Source organism: Monodelphis domestica, chromosome 8 (genome assembly GCF_027887165.1).
Source record: "Monodelphis domestica isolate mMonDom1 chromosome 8, mMonDom1.pri, whole genome shotgun sequence".
Taxonomy (NCBI): Eukaryota; Metazoa; Chordata; class Mammalia; order Didelphimorphia; family Didelphidae; genus Monodelphis; species Monodelphis domestica.
Window position 1 is genome coordinate 62,941,272 of NC_077234.1, and position 22,231 is coordinate 62,963,502.

General features: G+C 34.8%; 1 protein-coding gene across 4 annotated transcripts in view; it reads right to left on the minus strand.

Annotated features, from left to right (window-relative positions):
- Nucleotides 1-22,231, minus strand: part of NYAP2 (neuronal tyrosine-phosphorylated phosphoinositide-3-kinase adaptor 2) — a 354,745-nt gene that overhangs the window by 38,171 nt on the left and 294,343 nt on the right. For all 4 annotated transcript variants that reach the window (XM_056807558.1, XM_001373958.4, XM_007502180.3 and 1 more), the window contains one exon: nt 20,421-20,524. In XM_056807558.1, the coding sequence (XP_056663536.1) occupies nt 20,421-20,524 (104 nt within the window). The remainder of the gene's footprint in view (nt 1-20,420; nt 20,525-22,231) is intronic.

Consider the following 22,231-nt stretch of genomic DNA (forward strand, 5'->3'; position numbering starts at 1 on the left):
ATCATGGGATTGTTGAGTTTAAAGTGGAAGACACCATAAAGGTTATCTAGTCTCAAGCACTTCTTTAGCCACCTCTTTGTCTAGACAAGGAAACTGAGTTCTTCCGAAGTAAAGAGAACTTCCCCCAAATCAAAAAGATAATAAACCTCAATGCTAGGATTAGAACCAGAGCCATGCAGGAGACCATTCCTGCCCCATAGAGCTAGTTGTTAAATTTTCAATGTGACTGTTTGCCCCTAAGAAATTGTCAAACATTGCAAATCAGGGATGGATTTATCGATTGCCCAGACTTGGAAAAGTAATACATTGATTATCTAGACTTAAGAAAATGATGAAGAAACTGTTATTAAAATACTTTCAATTTAAAAAGTGAGCCATCTGTACATTTTCTTTTCCTGGAGAGTCAGTTATTACCAGCACACTGCTGATTAGAATCTAGGTCTCCCTTGACCCTAAGTCCAGAACTCATTCAAATGCAATATGCTATTCTTCCCTACCCTTTACCTAAAAAAATTAATATTTGGACTGGTAATTTCAGTTGGCAAAAGGGACAGTGAATGAGGAAACTCTCCATCACTGGAAATGGCTTTTAATTTACAGTGTCAGAGAGCTGCCTTGGGTAATAAAGGATTAAATGGCTTGTCCAGGGTTGCAAAGCCAATGTGTCTAGCAAAACCTATATCCAGATCTTCTTAATTTCACAGCTGGGTCTCTAGCCATGGGGAACTACATCCTTTCTAAATAAAAAGAATGATGATCTATCATAATGCAAATATAAATTCACTGTTTCAGTGGCATCCATTAATCCATGCTTGAAGTCCAAACATTAAAATATCCCCTACTTGATGTTTGAAGAACCTGAAAATAAGGCATGATTCTTTTGAGACACTGACATTATCCTTTTTATTCTAACATCCAATAAAGAACTTTATTTGTAGCTAAGATTTTCTTTCTTCTCAAAATTAACCTTAAAGGAATGAAGTAAAAAAAGCTTTTTATTTTTTCAAGTAAAAAGAAAATTTTAAAAATTTTCAGTGGATTTTAATGACTATCAAAACCAACCATTTCAAATTTACAACGCTCATATTGCCCTCTAGTGGAGATGAAAATCTTCTTGGGTTTTCTGTTTATTTTGGCTGAGATTAGTAAATCATCTATCAAAATTGTATGTTTGTGTTTCCATGATGATAGAAAGACTTCAGAAAAGACTTTGTATTAATACAGTTTTTGAGCAGAACCAAGAGGACAATGTATACCATAAAAGAAATATTATATGAGGGCCAACAATGAAGGACTAAACCACTATCAGCCAAGCAAGTCTCCAAGAAAACCACAAGGGATGCAGAATGAAAATGCTCTCCACAGACAAAGGAAAACCTTTTGGAGGCTTAGTGAAGAGCAGAACATGCCATCTCCCACTATAATTACTTCATTCGATTTCTATTGTATATGTGATATTTGTCTTCTCCTGATTCAAGCAATATAGAAAGATGCATTACATGAAAGTATGGATATTGCCTACATCAGATTATTCACATTGGGAAATGGAGGAAGGGCAGGAAGGGCCAAAACCTGAATTCTAAAAAGTCAAAAAATAATTGTCAAAACTTTTCTCACATGTGTATAAAAAAGAAAAATCTTTTTAAAAAAGAAAGAACACATTTCTTATTCCAGATACTGCTATGTTTTCTTCCCAAATAGCTGAGAGCTCTCTCATCACAATTTGCTGAACTATTTAGAGCTGAGGATAGTGATATATTGTGCATGTGAAAACAGGTATGTGAAAATCAAATATAAAATACCTAGGAATCCTTGTGGGTTTAATACTGATTTAGAAAATTATATATTAGTATTATCTATATTCTATTACATTTTATTTATTGTGTTAACTGTTACTCAAATACATTTTAGTCTGGTTGCACCACATTCAGGAATGCTTAAAGTATTTGAAAGTTCTGATGAAGTAGAGAGAATTCCAGATATGGAGATAAGATAGAGCTGAGCTTGAATCCAGCTTCAGATGCTAAGTTACGCAACCCTGAACAAACCATTAACCTCACCCAGTCACAGTTTCCTCATCTCTGAAATTCAATAATAAGAACATTTATGTTATAGGTTTGTTGTGGAAATCAAAGGTGATAATTTGTGTAAAGTGTTATATAAACATGATCATAATTCTTCATCATCTCACAAAAAAAAAAAAAACATAGTGGGGCCAGTGACATTGTGCTCAGATTTTGGACAAGGGAACAGTCTAGGCAAGGTAACGCTTTTCCTAAGGTCACAGATTCTCAGTGACCGACTCGAAATCAAACATAGGTCATTCTCTCCTCACCCATCCAATTCCCTCATCCAATCCTCTTTTTATTGTTATAAGAATTGAATAGTTGAACTGAGCTCCATGTCCTTTCAAAGTCTTTCTAGGCTATTTGACCTAATTAAGAATAGCCACATCTTCTGTAGATCATGTAGAGTTTCTCTACTAGGTCCTTGATTCTCCCTGTATCCCCAGGAGGAAAAGAATAAAGAAATCAGAGTGAGACAATGGAAACAATGGACAAAGTTTGAATAGATCTATGTATGCTGCAGTCACATTTTAAGCCTCAGTTTCTCCCTCTGAAAAATGAGAGTTTCATTAGAACCCTTCTAAGCAACTTTCCAACTCCAAATTCTACAATCCCAGTGTGAAAATGTCATGCCACTGGAACAGAGTGACAGTAGCCTGTAACACATAGCAGAGATTTTAAATTTTTTCATGTGTTTTTATATAATAGATGACTTTGATATGTTGGTGAAGATAATGGATTTCTCAGCATCATTATTTTCTTTAACATTTACAACAAAGGAAATGCTAAATTTTAGTTAGAAGTTAGCAAAAATAAAGATGTTAGTACTTTCCATTCAAGTTCATGGAGCCCCTGAAATCTGTCTGGGTAAGAACCCCTGAAACCTAGAGTCTTAGAGAATTAATAGGACAACCACTAAGGGAGGTGACAGGCATGGTTACAAAATATTTGTCAGGCACAATATTAAACTTAGTTCTTTCAGACTCAAAAACCAGCCCTCTTTTATCTCTGACCTGGAAGATTTAAAAGAAATGTATGGTCTGATACTTGTTTCTTCCAAATCATTATACTAATGAAATTACTGAAGACAGACAGAAACTCTCGGTCAAAATCTGCAAACCCGGGTTTGACAATCTCATTCTACTATTTAATACCCTTGTGACCTTGGACAAGACAAGTTCATCTCTTTAGATCTCATCTTCCTCATCTATAAAGTATAATGAATGGTTCATCTCTAAGCCCTCTAACAATTCACCTTCTAGGAGATTGATCTCAGAATTGCTTCATGAGAGTGGGTGTCCTCATCTTTCTAGCTAGTATTATAATAAAGGTTAAGAATCATACGACCTATTTCTTTCTCATGATCCTCGTCTCTCTTCTCGTTCCTAACTCCAGGACTAAGCACAGGGAAGGTTAATAAGTAAAGAGGGCAGCTAGGTGACTCAGTGGAGTAAGAAGTAAACCCAGAGATATTCATGTTTTTCCTTTGTCTCACTAGGATGTCTCCCTGGTCCTGATATTCCCTATTGTTGCATTCCTTATGTATGTATCAGTCATTAAGCTTGTTAACACTGACTTTAGACTCTTCAGGGAATTATCTTCATTGAAAAACTACTGAAAAACTAGTGCCTGGCTATTATTTGCCAATATGGATGCTTGATTTGTTCTAGAAAATATTTGAAGTCAAATTAATTTTTTAAATCATGCCTGCATCTGGAGTGGGAGCTAGAAAATGAAATGTATAACTTTAAAACAAAGTTTGGCTTTTAGAGGTTGGGCGACTTTTTTCTACCTCATGCTCCATCCAAAAGTTAAGTTTTGGTTAGATTTCCAACCTTGACAATATCTAGTATTAGACAATTACCTGGTAAAAAGGCAATAAAAATGTACATAGGACCAAACAACTACAGAGGGAAGAGACCTCAGAAACCCTTTAAATTAGCTTCCTCAAGTTAAAGAAGACATGGAGATCCAGAGAAGTTATGACTTGCCCAACGTCATGCAGGAATTATCAAAGTGAACATTTGAATTGAGATCCTCTGATTTTGTTGCTAGTGAATTACACTGTATTTTGCGGCTAGATTTTCTTCGTTGCAGTTTATTACAGGCAAATCATGCTTTAAATGGAGTCTACTCTTTTACTCATGTTTTTTATTGGTATTATTTGTTGATTCTTATTCCCCTTACCTAGCCTCCAATTCAGTACGGTATAGAATTCAAAGGTTCTCAGTGTTGTATATTTTGATCCAGAAGAGACCTAATAAAAGGGTTCTTAGCAATTTTGTGCCATGGACGCTTTTGGGAGTTTAGTGTATCCTATGGATACCTTTTCAAAATAATATTTTAAAATGCAAATAGGTTGTACACTGGATAGAGAGCCAGGTGAGAAGTCAGAAAGACATGAGTTCAAATCTTACCTCCTTAAACAAGTCATTTAACCCCATTTTCCTGGCTCTTATTCTTCTGTCCTAGAGTTGTTACTAGGACAGGAAGTAAGGTTTTTAAAAATAATGTTTTAAATAATTAAAGTAATATGATTATAAAGGGAATAAAATATAATAATTATTTTTTTTTAACTCACAGAATCCGGGCAAACTTCTGAGCTCAGGAAAAAGGAGACTGAGAGAAACTATATGACTTTCCTTAGTCACTCAGGTAGCAAATATCAAATCCAGAATTTAAATCTAACTTTTCCTGACCTCAAATAATTAAATCAACCATTACTTCACAGTCCTCTTTGTAGAAAAGGAGTGAGCAACCTTAGAAAGAAAAAAAATATATATCTTTATTTATTATGCTCACACTTTCTATTAGTCCAAGAATAAATTTTATTCTTCTCCAGAATTAAAAAAAAAAAGTAGTTCATTGGGATGGGTATCAGATATGAAATAATTGATCTAGATGGCCTAAAAGACACCTGTGATTCCAATTCTGAGATCCTTTGATTATCTGAGATTTAGGACAAATAAGCAGTTTACATTTCAAGCAGCTCCTAGATTACATATTCACAAAACACCTTCATTACTATCCTTGAAAATATTCTGAATTCCTAGATTGCATAAACCAGAGATTCAGTCTGGAAAAACATTTATTTCAATGTATGTGTATACATACATATAAACATAAATATAAATTTGCATGTATGTTTACACGTGTATAAAATTACTCCATGAGTACATATTATATACTGAAATATATATGTATGTATATGTATGCATACACAAGTATGTGTATATGCATATATATATACATATATATATATATATATATAAATATGTACACCAATAAACATACCTGGGAATTTTTCTTTAGGATTATTTATACTCATTTTTTTTTAATTTTTCAGTTAATTGAAAATTAAATTTGTTCTAAAAAATAAGGTTGATAAAAGAAAGAGAAATATTTTATATACATTTATATTTTTATATGTATACATATGTGTATATTCAAACCCCTTAAATTCCTTTATTTTCCAATCTATTAAATAGATACACTTGAAAGAAGAAAGCCAATGCAGCAATGCAGGTAGCATCATATATTCCTAACTAATGCAAACTGATATAGTGGAAAGAGGTCTAAACTCTGAGGAAAAATGATTGGAGGCCAAAGCCTTCTTCTATACCACACTAACTAGCTATGTGATCATGGGCAAGTCCCTTAATCTTTCAGTATCCTAGAAAAAATCTCAGACATTATAAATTATAACAATAATAATAATAAACGAATTAGAGATGTGCATGGGTTGAGGAAGTTTCCATATTGGAAGCTCCCTACATAGTCAGTCACAGATCAAGAACAAAAAATATCCTATAACGACTTGTCTTTATGTTTTATTTAACTTTTTTGTTTTTGTTTTGCTTTATTTTAAGTTTTTATTTAATTTTATGTATTTAAGTTGTTATTTATTTAATTAATTTAATTTAATTTAATAAAATTAGCATGCAGATATGAGGAGAGACATTGGCCAGGCAAGAAGTAAGTATCATGTAAGGAGGGAGGTTGGGTGGCAGGAGTGAAGTGATGATCAGAGAAGCTTTCTTAGAAAAGCCTCATTTTTGTAAAGTAATTACTCTACACCAATGCTTTTTATATTCTTTTTTTTTTAATGAAGATTGCAAAACTGTGTTCATACTGCTAGGTGGAGCTATTTATCCACCTACATTCTGGAATGGATTTATGGTGCCTAACTTGGTTAGACCTACCAGCTTTAGCAGTTTGAAGATTTTCCGTTCTTCTCTTACAAATTTTTACATGTAGTTTCACTGACCCCCCCCCCCCCCTTCCTTCAAACCCAAATGCAATTGCAGTTAAGCTAAGAGACAAATTGAGGCACACAAAGGTCACGTTTAAAAATGCATTTGTGTGCCCGTGATTGACTTTATGCATACATTGTTTTCATCATTCCTGGATCCACGTTTCTTTAGTGACTTATCTTTTGATCAAAACATGCTATTCTGTGTCCCATTCTCCCATGGACCTATAATGTATTAGATCTTATTATTGTTCTAGGCTCCTGCAAGCTCTAATATTCCATAATTTCTTCTAGATAATCTGATCAGCTAATTTGAATAAAGTGTTAATTTTCAATAGTGACTTAATTTCCTACAGCTCCCAGAAAACTTTTGCTTGAATGAGTGGAAATTTAAAATGTGAGGTGAGTTAGAAAATGATTTTGGGTTGGAGTGAGAGACTTACCACCTTTTCCATTGTTGGCTCTACCTTTCTAGAAAGCTGAGTAACTCAGAGAAGTTTCCCTTTCTAAGTATCAGTCACTGAAACACAAAAAAGAACCACAAAACAGTGCAGGATATTCACTCATAGATTTTAATACTTTGCGCAAATATTTCCTTCCTTCTTTTGAAGGAAGGAGAACTCAATTCAGGTATTCTGTGAAATTTTGCTTTACCTGTCCAACATCTTATAAAAAGTTTTCCAGTAGAAGACAAATATAAGAGAAGTGATCTATATTTTTTAAAAAAAGATAGAATTAGAACACTGAATGACAACCAATAAAATGTAAGATGAAATGAAAGTAGATTTTCTTTTTCCTTTTCTTTAAATGTGTTAGCTATATATCCTCCTAAAACAGGAAAGTTAGGTCAGGCTAGTGTCCCAGGAGAAGATAATATTGAATTCTGCCTAAGCAGGATAGAGACTGGATGTTGTTTCTCTTCCCTAGTTTCTTTCAAAGTTTGGTTCAAATGTCATCTGATCAGGCCATTCTGATCCACCCATTTGCTAATGACTTATATCCAACTATCTTGTGTTTATTTTGTATTTTTAATATATATGCATATATAATATAATAAAAATAATAAATAAATTTGATATAAACATATGATATATATTTAATCTTTAATGTGTAAATGTATGCATAAATATATGAAGACATCATACATATGTATATTTCTTTATTTATTTACATATGTACACATTCTCTTTCTTGGTAGAATGTAAGCTCCATGAAGCTCGTCTATTTTCAGTTTTGTCTCTTTCCCTGGGTCAATGTTTAATAATTAATCCATCCAGCTACCACGTTTTTCTATACTCAGCCCATTTTGATCCCTGGCCCCATTGTTGTCAGTAATAATGCCTTAAAAAATGACATCACATTTCTATGGTACAAAGTACTTTCTTCACAACAGTCTTATGATATAGTAGAGAGGGAATAAACACATTGGCTCCTGTGTACAAGGTCCTGTGCTAGGCATTTTATCCCATGTTAGCCTCCCAATAATCCTCTGAGGTAGATCCTGTTGGAACCCAATTTTATACTTGAGGAAACTGAGGCAAGTAGAGGTTAGGTGATTTATCAAATGTTACCTAGTGCTCTGAGACCAGATTTGAATCTGCCTCCCTGACTACTCCCAGAACTCTATCCATTGCTCCACGTACCTGCCTCTGAAGTGCTGTAGAGATCATTGTCTTCTTTCTATAGCAGAGAAAATTGAATTTCATAGAAGGAAAAGGAGATCCTTGTGATCATACAATTAGCAAAGGTCAAAGGCAGGCTCCTGGACTGCAAGCCTTGTGTTCTTTCTACTCTATCATGATGTCCAGTTTCCTGAAGAAAATGTCCAGATAGTTTCACTATCTGGCTTAGTTCAAGTATAATACCACATACTAAAATAAGTTTTAATAAAAGGGATTGAGAGCCAGGCTGAGAGATGGGACATTTCCTAGTTGTGTGACCCTGGCCAAGTCACTGAACTTCCATTGTTCAGTCCTTACTGCACTTCTGCCTTGGAGCTAATACTTAGTATTAATTCTAAAACAGGAAGAAGAGATTTTTTAAAAAGATGAGAGGCAACTATATTCTTTCAATTCTAAGGATTGTACAGAATTTTAAAAAGAAGAACCAGGAACAGTCTGGGAGACTGGATATTCAGATTAATAAGTAAATGGTTCTGGGGTTAGTATCTGCACATATTTGAGAATGGAAAAGTCAGAAAATCCCAACTTCAGCAGACACACTTGAGATTTTTCTAACCGGGACAAGCAAGGAAAACAAATTTAGCTGAATATTATGATCGAGGAACCTAGAATCTCTGAACACCAACCATAGTATGTTTAAGGTTCTACTTTCACTTCGATTAATGTAATCAATTATATCAATAGATAGGTCATAATAAGAAAATAGATATATGGATATCTTTAACTTTTTTGAAAATATTATATAAATTGGGCTATTTTTTTTTTTTGTAAAGGCATGAGATTCCACAAAGGAAACATCTTGTGATTGATTGAGGAGATCACGTATACTTCTTGGCCTATGGATGAAAATAACATTTAGGCTAAGAGTGATCTCATTCAGGGAGGGAGCCTTGAAGTCTGCTCTGGTTTTTCAAATAGAACCAAGATTCTGAGAGAGAATCAGACTTGGAGAAAGGGAAGAGTCATCATAGTGTCTGCCTGTCCGTCTGTATGTCTATATGTCTTTCTCTTACTCCTTCAATTCTGCCCCTGAATTGATCATTAACCAGCTCATCTGAAAGACTGGTCCAGAAGAGTGAAATACAAAAGAAGTCATTTGAGGAAGGAAGAAACTCAAAGGAGCAGGGTTCTTTTCATTAGAGAGTACAGGTTATGGAATCTACAAAGGTCAAAACTCATAGACCCTTATAACTAAGAGGTAATTCATAAAACTCTGCAAAGAAAGCAAAAGACTTCTAGACACCAAGATTTATGATTTGCCCTTTGGCACATGTGTTCTTTACATGCATGCCACATCACCTTTTTACTCTGTGTCCACTCTCTCTGTGGACTTTGTGGATAGTTCTGAGATAGTGTGCCCCCCAAATTTTGCTTTGGTAATTACTCTTCCTGCTAGTCTACCTTAATAAGTATCTTGGCTATAAAGCTAATTAAGTTTGGAAGATTATCAATGTGAAACATACAAATGATGACACCTGAGAGTCATTACTGTAAATGCAGCCCTTCATTGTTTCTCTTAGAATAAAAAGAGAGGAGTCATCTACCCTCTGGAGACCAGTCCTGCCAGTGTGAGGAGATATTAAGGAAGCAGCTCAGAGGAGATGCCAGCTCAGAGAAGGGGAAGGTGACATCGATTCTGGGACATTTTAAGGTCACCAATGAGAATGTTGTAATTTGGTCAAGAATTAAGAGGGGCCAATTAGTGTCAGGGGTGGGAAGCTCCAAAAAAATATGGAGTAGTACATTAATCAGCTTATAGTAGATTCCAGTTTAAATATTTGTTCATGTTAACCAGGTATTTCTCCCTTAGAAATTAATAATAAAACTCTTTGAAGATTCTCTATTATAGTGTCAAACCTTTAAGAGAAGATATGTCAAGCTTGCCCTATCCCCCCAGACCAAGTGTCAGTGTGACACTTGTGACACCCTGCCCCCCCGCACCTTTCCCCAAACAGGGGATGGAGAAAGTGCTCCCTTTAGGCTGCTGGGCAGAGGGATGGGTGATGTGAAAAAAATGTTTTCAGGTAAGGTGGAGAGGGGGAAGGAAGTAGCTCTACCTGAGTCCTTCTGTCTTTTTGGTAACAAACTCAGTCAGGCAATGGTATTTGTACCTTCTTTGACATGTGTTCCATAGGTTAGCCATCACAGCTCTATAATGTCCCATCACTGCACATAAAAATTCCCTGAGACCTAAAACAAAACATTATATCAAGGGAGTGGAGGATAATATAATCAGACTGAAGAAAGTCTTATAAGCCAGTGGGTAAACAAATGGTCCAACTCAGAGATGAAGAGAGCAAATCTTACAATAAGCAGTCCCCTGGCCTTTTCTGAGAACTCAATGAGGTGTGTTTATGAAATGGAAAATTAGAGAGGGGAACAATGTTCTTTTGCGTCTTTAATCATGATGCATCTCCCAGGGAAACAATGAGATAATTCATGTGACTACTCTCATTTATAAGAAAAACAAAATCCAAACAAATAAACAAACAAAATATAATATAAAAGAAAACATGCAGCCATTATTGCTTAAACATATTCACATATTATTGAATACAATAAAAAGGCTTTGTCTATATATGTTAATTTCCCAGAAACCCTTTGAGTCCATTGTGGGAAAAAAAAGTACAGGCTTGGACCTGAACTCAGTGAATCAATAATGAAAATAAAACAATTTCCCAAAAATTACTGAATAGGAGAGCTATTTAAGTCAAATGAAAAGCTTTCTATTATTACTACTTTGTTATTACATTTTAAATAATTATATTAGCAATGGAATTAATTGGATATCATTTTACAACTTGACATTCTTTTTAGAAATACAAATTTTACAGGATCAAGCATAATCTCATAAATTATTAAATATCACTGTTATCAAGACATATACAATATTCAACAGTGTAAGTGAGCACATGAAATAGCAGCATAGTATAGAGGGTAGAGGGTTAGCCTTTTAATGAAATGACCCTGATTTCAAATCTTGTTTTTGACACATACTAAGTTTGTCACATATGACAGTTACACAAATTTTATAGCCCAAGTAATTCAGTAAGACTTAAGATATAGAGGAATCACCAGTCTTTAGGGAATGGAGCTCTTAGTACTAGGAGGTTCCCTATGAAGTCACAGGTCTGGACCAAAAGCAAACAAGTTAACTAAAAAGTTTACAATATTACCCAATTAATACAAGTTATTTAGGAGAGCCAATGCCCTCATGTACGCCGCATGTAAAGTCACTACTATGCATATCTAACACTAATTGAGGTACTTTCTTAAATTTGTTCTTTTTCAATGGCATTATCTCCTGTTCATAGACTCCATTTTATAGTTTTACAGACAGAGAAATGAGCTTCTGAATACAGTGAAGGATCAACTACAAAAGAAAACAACAAAAAACAGATTTTTCTAAACCTTATTTACCCTGTGAACCCATCTAGCACTTGGCATAGTGCCTGGCATATAGTAGGCACTTGATAAATATTGATTGGTTGATTTAGAAATGAAAAGTTAGTAAATGTGATGGAAAAGCTTAAAAGCAAGAATTTTAGATGGAATGTTGTTTCTTTTAATACATTTGTGGTCCAGTTTTAGGAAGGCAACCTGGTAGAGTGGATAAAGTTAGATTTGAAGTCCAGAGATCTGGATTTGAATCATGTCCCAAACATTTAGCTTTGTGATCATAAACAAGTCACATAATAATAACAACAATAATAATAATGAACATTGATAGAGCACATTAATATTTGTCAAGTGTTGTATATTTATTATCTTATTTAATTCTCAAAACAACTCTGTCTGGCAAGCACTATTATTTTCCACATTCTATAGATGAATAAACAGAGAAAATAAATGACTAACTTAAGACTCAGTTTCCTCATCTATAAAACTGGATAACAATAGCCATAGTAATCGTCATGAGATTGGTTTGAAGAAAGCATTTCATGTACCTTAAAGCACTATAGGGGCAGCAAGGTAGCACAGTGGATTCAGTGCAAGACCTGGCGTTGGGAGGAACTGGGTTTGGACTTGGCCTCAGACGCTTCCTAAATGTGTGGCTACGGCAAATTACTTAACCTCAATTGCCTACCCCTTGCTACTCTACTGTCTTAGAATTGATACTAATAAGAGAAGGGTTTTATTTAAAAAAAAAAAAGATATGTGGAGGGAAGCAAATTGAAATTTAGGTTATGTCAATAACTTCCTCCCCCACGAAAGTATTCTGAGAGATTAAATTTCATGGTAGAAAGAGTAGTTACTCTGGAGTCCCTCCTACCAATGTGATGTAGAGCAAATCACTGGACCTTTTCTCATCTTGAAAATGGACAGAGTGGGCTCTAAGGTCCATTTGAGCTTTAATTTATGATTTTGAGCTGTTATTATGTGTAAATGATATAAGTAGCCTGCAAAACAATCAGGATGAGGAAAGGTATGAATGTCTGGATGTCTAGTCTGCTTTGGTTGCATGTCACTGGGTTCTTCTCATCCTTTCCTTCCTGATGTTTCTCAAGCTTTTCTCCATCACCCTGAAAATACAGTGAGGAATAGGCAGATTGCCTTCTTAAGTATTGTTAATGAATCACCTTCTTTTGTATCTATTAGTAATCTTACTGAATGAGGACCAAGAAATGGTATTGAAACAGAATTGTGCCTGGCTAGTTTGTAAATTTCACTGTCTCTTTCCCCTCGTTTCAAATGTTTAATGATTTTCTTTTTGTTCTTGATACTTCAGGCCCTTGAAGATGAGGCCCTAAAGACATGCTTGCATTTGAATAGACCTAGGCTCAGAAGATATAATTTTTAAATATCCAGGCTATAAAGCTAGCATCCTGCCCCTTAAGTTTTGGTCATATAGACAAATTTCCCTATGACCGATTTCCTTATAAAGTCATATATATTTGTTTCTTTTTTTTTTAACCCTTACCTTCCATCTTGGAATCAATACTGTGTATTGTTTCCAAGGCAGAGAGTGGTAAGGGCTAGACGATAGGGGTTAAGTGACTTGCCCAGGGTCACACAACTAGGAAGTGTCTGATGCCAGATTTGAACCTAGGACCTCCAATTTCTAGGCCTGGCTCTCAATCCACTGAGCTACCTAGCTGCCCCCATATATATTTGTTTCTTATGAACACAGCTAAGTAAGTAAAGAAGCTTGTAATAGAAATTAGAAAATAGAAATAGAAAACCACCATGTTCCTTTTCTGGGCCCTTAATCTGAGATTAAGTCTTGGTATATTTAATGTTTTTGGCTTGAGATGAAGACTAGAAGGGGCATCATCCCATTGGTGAATTTGTTAGAGCACCACAATATGGTTCCCTTCTGTCATATCCTTAGCTGGTACCTTTTAAAATGAATAAGTTTGTTCTTCTCTCATCTGTCCCCTCTAGTCCCTCCATCCTCTTATGCAATATATATTTTTACAATTCTTAAACCTTGCAGAAAGGCACATAGAGGCTCAGAAGCCACCTAGATCTCAGGGAAGAGAAGCAAACAACATTTCTGCAATTAATCCTAAGGCAACGCATTGGAAAACAAAATCCATGTACAAGGTATAAACTCAACAAATCTTTTCTATTGCTGAGAATTAAAAATGAAAGAAGGACACAGACTCTGGGGATTCTCATTTCTTCAGGAGTTCAACAATTAGTTGGAAGAATGTTGTATAAAACTAAATATCCTTTCTACCCTGTCTTTTTAACTATCGAAATAATAAAAAAAAAGAACAAAACTACTCCTGAATTGCTTGAATATTTCCCTACTTTTCATAGTTAGTGTCTTCATTCCTAACACCCCTTATCTACTCTCCCAGTCCAAACCAAGTTTTGAATGGGAATATAATATTTAGAGCTAAAATGGACCTTACACTAGACATTTTTACAACTACTATCATTCAATCATAATTTGGTGCTTAATTTTCCCTACACAGGAACAAAAAGTAAGTCAAAATAAGCTTAGCACAGTGACTGGCACATAGTAGGCACTTAATAAATATTTATTGAGTGAAAAACAAATTGGGCTATTTGAGGAGGAAGAGGGATCTGGATGTTCTAACTACCAAATCAATAGCAGTTTCAGGCATAATCCTATTGCTTTTAACTGGTTACCTATAACCTCTGTGAAGACCACTCTGGGGCAGCTGTTGGGGTTTACCTTTGTTAGAATAATATCATTTTACAGAAAGGCATATAGAGAGATACACACAGACACCTGTCCCTACTACGTGTTTTAGCAGTAAGATATCTATGAACTAGAAGAAGGAAGATGGTATGTTATTTGATTCAAAGCACCTTTATTATAAGATCAAAAAAGATAATGATTATAGAGCACTTAGCAGGATGCCTGGCACATGGTAAGTGCTATATAAATGTTATCTATTATTTTCACTCTTTAAGTTTACTGTGTGAACCAAAATAGACCAAGTGAGGTACAGGAACATTTTATGGGTATGACCATCCTCAATTACTTCTCTATATTAGGTTAGTTTTAGATGTAAAGCTGTAAGGGACCTCACAGCTCAATTAGTCTTGATGCCTTTTTATATATTAAGAAAATAAGAATGATGGAGGTTAAATGACTTGTCCTGGATTATGTAGTCACTAAATGTCTGAGGTGAGATTTGAACCCAGGTCCTATGACTCATATATGTCTCTGAATCCATGATTCTTTGATCCTTCAGCATAATGAGACCTCTTGCCTTTGACACAGATCAGTTATGTACTCTGATATGGAAGTAAACAAGGATTCACTAACAGGAACTGCTGCCAATCATACTTATCAACATGTAGAGATATTTTAATAATCATTTGTTATGTGTTAACATCTACAAATGAGGATTGGTGGAGAAATTTTTTAAGGATTAATCTATTCAATAAGCATTTATTAATCACCTATATTGATTACTGACTATCCTGTGGTCCATTTGGAGTTTTTAATTTCCATGGGAATTATTATAAAAGATCCAAGAGGCTTGGGAAATGTTTCCATCTTTTCTGTGGTAGTTTCCTATATAACCTCTGCCTCCCATTTAAACTTTAGTTGTTGTTTTTAAATTCCTAACTGTTTATTTCCTTATTGCTTGTTTTGTTTAATCTTTAGTAATTAACTCTCACAGCTGGGTATGACCAGTAATAAGCTTTCAGATGCAGATAATAAAGCAAGGCTTTCTGGTTCACTTTCATTATCTATAAAAGCAAATATTGAACTAGTATTAATGGTCAACTTTACTCTACCTTCCTAGTCAGATCTCCCTTTCCTCCCTTTCATAAAGTCTATAATCATAAAGTTTCAGAAATTCAGAGTTATATTTAGCCTGATTCAGACCTGAACAAGAATTATGTCTCCATCATAACTTACAAATAGTCATGTGGCATTTAAAAAAATTCCATTGAAGGATAACACATCAAGACCCACAGAATCATATTTCATTCATGTATGGCTTTTATTGTTAGGAAACATTTTTTACATTAAGTCCAAATTTGGGTCCTCCTAAGTTCTACAATTTCCCCTACTTCTGTCCTCTTGGTCCAAGAGGAACTAACCAAATTCTTCTTCATTTGATAGCCCTTCCAGATCTCCACACCAGGAATATATTCCCTTTTCACATCTACCTCTGAGCTTCCTTGGTTTTCTCTATGATTTGGTTCAAATTCTACCTTCCAAAAGAGGCTTTTCCCAGTCTGTCTTCTATTCCTCTTCCCTAGTCCATCTGAAATGATTTCCCACTTATTCTACATATATCTTCCATGCACCAATTATTTGCAAGTTGTCACCATCATTAGAATGTCAACTCCTCAAGGGCAGGGACTTTTTATGACATTTTTTTGGCATCCTCAATGCTTTGCATTGTTCCTAGCACAAAGTAAGTACTTAATAAGTGCTTAAAGATTTGAAGACAGAAAGGGGGAATGGTTTCATAGTATCATGAGGAATGACTTTTATTTAGCTGTTATCAAGAAAATATTGCCTCTCAAATAGTCAGAAGTTAAAAGTGTCTTCTCTTAAGATTTTTCTAGATGAATACATTCTGAGGCAGTTTAGGTGGCTCAGTGGATTGAAAGCCAGACCCAGAGATGGAAGGTCCTGGATTCAAAACTGATCTCAGATATTTTCTAGTTGTGTGACCCTGGGCAAGTCATGTAACCCCCATTGTCAAGCCCATGCCACTCTTCTGCTTTGAAACCAATACACAGTATTGACCTTAAGATGAAAGATAAAGGTTTTTTGTTGTTGTTGTTTATTTGTTTTTAAGATGAGTACATTCTTTCTGTGGTGGTCTCTGTGTCTGAGTACTGGGAGAAGATTTAAAAGACTTCTTGGATATCACTTCATAGTATAAATTTCCATGACTCTATGTAGGTATTTACATTTTGTAAACTGAAATGATATAACTTATGCAAAACATTATGCAAGCTTAAAGAATGATATAAAATAGGAAAATGATATTACCATTATTATTATAAAACCCTGATAGAATGCTAGCTTTGAGGTGCAAGGATTTTTAATTACTCTTTACATAAGCAGATTATTTATTAAATTCTTGTTGAATTCAACTAGAGTCTCATTAAAAATATCCTTATCCTTCCTCTCAGATACCATAGTTCCTAAGAACACCTTGCCAAGATAAACTAGTTAAGCAGCTCACTAGAGATAATCCTTGTCTCAACCAACTGTTATGGTCTTCTAGTAAAGGAACCTAATAGCTGGTATTCACTATCCTTTTGTAGAAAGAATGAAATCATCATTATCTCCAGTGGAAATAGGAACTGGGGCTGGGAGATGTCACCAAGAAAATGGTTCTTGTTCCAGTTGTAGAACTGGGGATTCACTCTGTGAAATATTACTGTATTTGTAACTCAGTTTCAAATTTTCTTTTTGCTCTGAGTTTTTAGCTTTTATTTTAACATTGGGAAGCAAAAATAAAAGATAAGGCAAACTCTGAGTTCCATACACTAATTTCCATATAGATTCCCTTTTGCAACTAAGAAAATTGCTGCCCAAGTATTAGTCCAAAAATTTTGCCCAATCTTCAAGAATTCATAAAATAAAAAATACCGCAATATATCATGGTACAAGTGAGGTACATCTCTTAGGAATGTTAGTCTTCTGGAATCCTCCTTCTGCCTCATATGTGACTGAATGAGAAAACACCAACCTTTTGCGTGCCTTGCCTGCCCCTGGCTCTTAGTAGGGTTTCCTCCTTTGTGTAAGGAGGAATTTTCTATGATGAGAGCACCCTTAATTCACTAAATATTCTCCATTGAGAGAGATGACATATTCATGCGGTTTCTGTGTTTGCAGTACCGACATCCCCTTAAGCTCCAAAGCCATGCATTTAAAAGTCATTATTTCTTTGTTTCTGGATTCATGGAATAATGACTAAATGTGTTTAATAGCAAATAGTTTTCATCCTGTACCTTAGGCACTCTGGTGACTTTTGGTTATTGCCAATTAATCATAGGAACCCTATTCAAGAGTTCAAAGGAAGTTAGAAATTCAGCAAGTGGCAGATTGTACCGAACAAGCTGAAAACAGAGAATCAGGGGGTGTGGGTGGGGGGATAAATCCATATCATGAAGAAGAGTGTCCTTAAAGACAACTAGAACATATCATCATAGGATCATAGATTTTAAGGTAGAAGTGAACTTAAAAGTCATGTAATCTGATCCCCTCTTTTTGTACATGAAGAACTAAAGTCCAGAAAGGTTAAACAACCTGTCCAAAGTAACTCAGCTAGCATGATGTAACCCACAACCTCCAACTCCAAACCCAGTGTTCTCCATATTTTGCCATGGCTTCACTAAAACTATGCATAATTTTTAAGGACACTTGGCAGTCTCAGAAATAAGTTTAGGAGGATGCTTAAAATTAGAAAATTATAGGAGAATGGAGTAAATGTTTCTTGATTCCATATTCCCAGCTCAGACTTTAAAATATAGGACCATTATTAGAATGCTCATTGCCATTACTTCAACTTCAAACCATGGAAATGTGGTCCTTGACTGAATCCTTTAGGCCAGAGATACTTAACTTGAATGAAGTCTATGAACCACAAAGGGGTTCATGGATAGTTTTCAGGATGAATGGAAGCTTGAGTGGGGAAAAAAATATCACTTTATTTCAATATAGCTGGTTTCCTTTGTAAACCAATACGTTTTATTATATGCATTTAAAAACATTCTTCTGAAAAGGGGTCCATATGCTACAAACTATTAAAGGGGTCCATGCCACAAAAAAAAAAAAAAAGACTAAGAACCCTTGATACGGCTGATGCCAAATCTAGCTAGACTCTATCACTATACAGGAATATCTATGGTTTAGGCATTAAAGTTTCCTATCTGTTCCCTTAGAGTTCAAGGGTACTATTCTCCTTTGAGATAAATGAAAGACCCTACATAGTCATATAAATACAGAATGATGATACCATGATGACCATCATCTTTATCCCAGTGGCTAACTTTTTAAAGCTCTTCCTACCTTGGACACACTCAAAAGGCATTGGAGATGAGATAAGAGACAGAAAACAAAGGATCTCTTCCTTGAGGTAAGGGCAGTTTACAAGAAGGCAATACATAGTATAATATACATTAATTCATTCATAATAATCTTTAAATATTTCACTGAATTTTTTTTTTCTCCTTGCAATCCTTTCTTGTTTATTTGATACTTTGGCAAGTGCTGCTTATTTTTCCTCCTAGTATTGGTCAACCAGTTTGCATTATCCAAAAGCATTATCCTCCCTACAACTGCTTGAATTTAATTTTAAAAGCCTTTTCCAGTCATTTCTTTGCTAGAGAATGGATCATCAAAAGAGCAGTCAAGGTGCCTTTGTCAGAAAGAAGCCAGACTTGGGTCTTGTTTGCAGAGTGCCTCTCATATTCATAAATCAAAGCATGAGCACATTTGGTCAGTGCGAAACACTAAGAAACACTGTGGTCTCCCATTAGAAGGAAGTACAATTATTCTGCTGCTTCACATTTTTCAAATGGCCTGACATTTTGAATAATTGATAAGTGTATAATTCCTTAAGCTGAAGCATATTTTCAGTAATGGTCATTCTGTATTGAGGAGATGTCCTCTGTCCTCTGTAGATTAATTTCATAAGGTGCCATTTTAGAAATTTCTCTCTCTCTCTCACTAACTCATTCTCACTCTGAATCTCTCTCTATCTCTGTCTATCTCTCTGTACATATACATATGACATGGATTGCATGAATATAAACATCAATTCATCATGGACTTGGATCCATGATGGCATGAGAACATGTCAAAATCACATTGAATCTCACAAATAAAAATAGATAGAATAGATTTCCATTTTCTATTGGTAAGGTTTTGTTGTTGTTAAGGGCAGGGATAATCATAAATGAGCTTTCATTGGTATAGAAAACTGTATGTTGAAATTCCCTTCAATACAGCAGACTGACTTTGTCTATTGAACATGTAATTGAGATGATATTTATATCTATTCATGTTAGCACTTACCAAACTTTTTAATTATTATGGAAAACTCCCAAACACAACATGCCTTCAAGTGAATATTATGTTGAATATTTTCTATTACACAGAATTACATGGCATTTGATCCTGTCTCTTTCTTAATTTCTTGTCTTATCATTTCAAAGGATAATATTTTATAATCTCATTGGCCATTCAGGAACACTTGGAGTATCTTCTGAGATCATTATTGACTTAGTTATTTTAAAAAGATATTTTGTTTAATCTTGTATTCTTATTCTACCATCTTTGATGAAAATGAACAGAATTATACTCTCCGGCTGTTCAGTTTATCTATAAGGTCTAGGTTAGAAGAGAGACTAGCTGCCATGTTTAATCAAAATAATATCATATATAGCATTTTAAGGACAACAATGTTTCACAGTGTCTTACAGTCATGCTCCAAGCTAAAGGAAGTATGAAGCTGGCATAAATGTTACAGTACAATAAGACCAGAATTCACAGATATGTACAAGTTTGGTGACAACATTGATGTGTTTTCAACAAGACATTTAACAGAAATCTACATAAAATAAAAGTTAAATTTATCAAATGTTGATAAATTTTTAAAGACAGTATAAAAGTACATAAAACATGGGAAAGGACTAAAAATACCCAGCTAATACATATAGTACAAATTTACTACATTTATATTACAGAATGATGGAAAATAGAGACAAAAAAAGAAACAGTTTGGGAACGAACAGCAAAGAAAGTTCCACCAGGAGCAAAAAGCAGACTTTCCTTGTTGGGTGATGGGACATACAACTGCACAACCTGTCTCATCCACACATTCGCACACATAGAAAAGTAAAATCAAATGCCGAGAGTCTACAGGTAACAAATGACAGACAGAGAGACGTGAGAAGCATTTGGCATGTTGCGTGTGTCACATGAAGTCATTCACGATTGGCTAACGATGATGGTACCTGGCTCTGTTGCAGATCGCTGGCTTGCCTGAGAGGAGTAACTGAAGGAGGAGGCACGCCTGACGTGGATGCAGACCGACCTAATCTGCAGCTTACTTTAGGCTCTGTGAAGGAGGGAGAAGTCAAAGAGTTAGCATCACTGACCTCAATTCAGGGTTTTGCAAAGTAAGGTAATGGACCTCTCATATAGAATGATTTCAAATTGATTTCTCCAAGGAATTACTTCATAAGAATAGCTTCCATGCAGTTATGATGAGTAATGGCTTCCAGATTCTCTTTCATTGTCCTTAGCCACTATGCATTATAACATATGGGCTATTATCAGAACTGTTATTAATGGTAATTGGTTAAATCCTTCAGTGACCATTGATTGTGAATGGGCCTCCGTGCTTAGATCAGCAATTTGTGGACATGGAGAAACATCTTCAAACCACTGGATTGCCTATGCTTCTCCTTAATTCTATATTTATCTAAAAGGTAAAGGGCAATTTGTTTGAATATTTTGGTCACTTTCTAAAAGGAGACATTTCTAAATGAAGCATATTCTTTGTATTAATGCTTCATTATGTGAGAGCAACTTATTCTATGATTGATTGTTTTTAATTTTTTACCATTGACAATTTCGACCAACACTATTATCTTGGTGATTCTTAGTCACTTTATTTATTTGTATTTATCTATCTTCCATCAGATCATCAATATTCGGTATTGGTTCTAAGGCAGAAGGACAGTAAATGCTAGGCAATGGGGGATAAGTGACTTGCCAAGTGTCACATAGCTAGGAAGTATCTAAGGGCATATTTGAACCCAGGACCTCCCATCTTTAAGCCTGGTTCTCAATCCACTGAGCCAACTAACTGCCCCCATGATTCTGAGTAACTTTAGATAACATTAAATAGCCATTATACTATTTTATTTGCCTATCCAGAATTATAGAATAACAGACCTGGAGCTTGCAGTGATGAAACATGAATACTTGGCATTGTAATGGAAAAAACCCTGTCATAGAATGAGAGGATCCTAGTTGAAATCCCACCTCTCATGATTACTGAACCAAGGTGAATTAGTCAATCTCCTGTGGCTCAGGTTTTCATTTGGGTGTTCAGTTAGATGGCTCCCAAGGTCCTATGCACCTTTAAATCAAAAGTCCTATGTGATATTTTACTTAATTTTTTGATTAAAGTATCTTGTGTTTCCTAGCACCATACTAAACACTTTGGGTTTACAAAATTTACATATAATCATGTTTATAGAAATTTAAATTTAAGACACAAAGGTGTCATAAATCTGATACAGAATTGGAGTTTTATCTCTTCACTTTACAGAGAAGGAAAAAGGCCCAGAGAATTGAATATACCAGTCACACCACTTATCTATGTATCTAAAATAGGATTATACCCAGGCTTTGTGACTTCATTTCTAACAATTCTAATCTTGTTACCTTAAAGGTTTCATCTAACCAGTCAAGCTACATGTGGTCCACAAAACTCCAAAATGCCCCATGAACCAGATTGAAATATAATTGGGAAATATTTAATTAAATAAATAAATAATGCAATACAACACAAATAATGTTAATTTGTGCATTTCTAAGTCAATATTTTGTCCACAGAATATCTTTCTATTTGTATTTAATATCATTACCCTACACCACATTGACCACTAAAAATTTCATGTACTTCCAAAACCCAATGAATATCTTAAGAAATTTGACAAAACCATAAGAGTAAAATATTTTTATAGAAAAAATAGGAACATTGCATTTCATTGATGAAATAATTTTTGTGTTTATAAATAAATTTATATATATA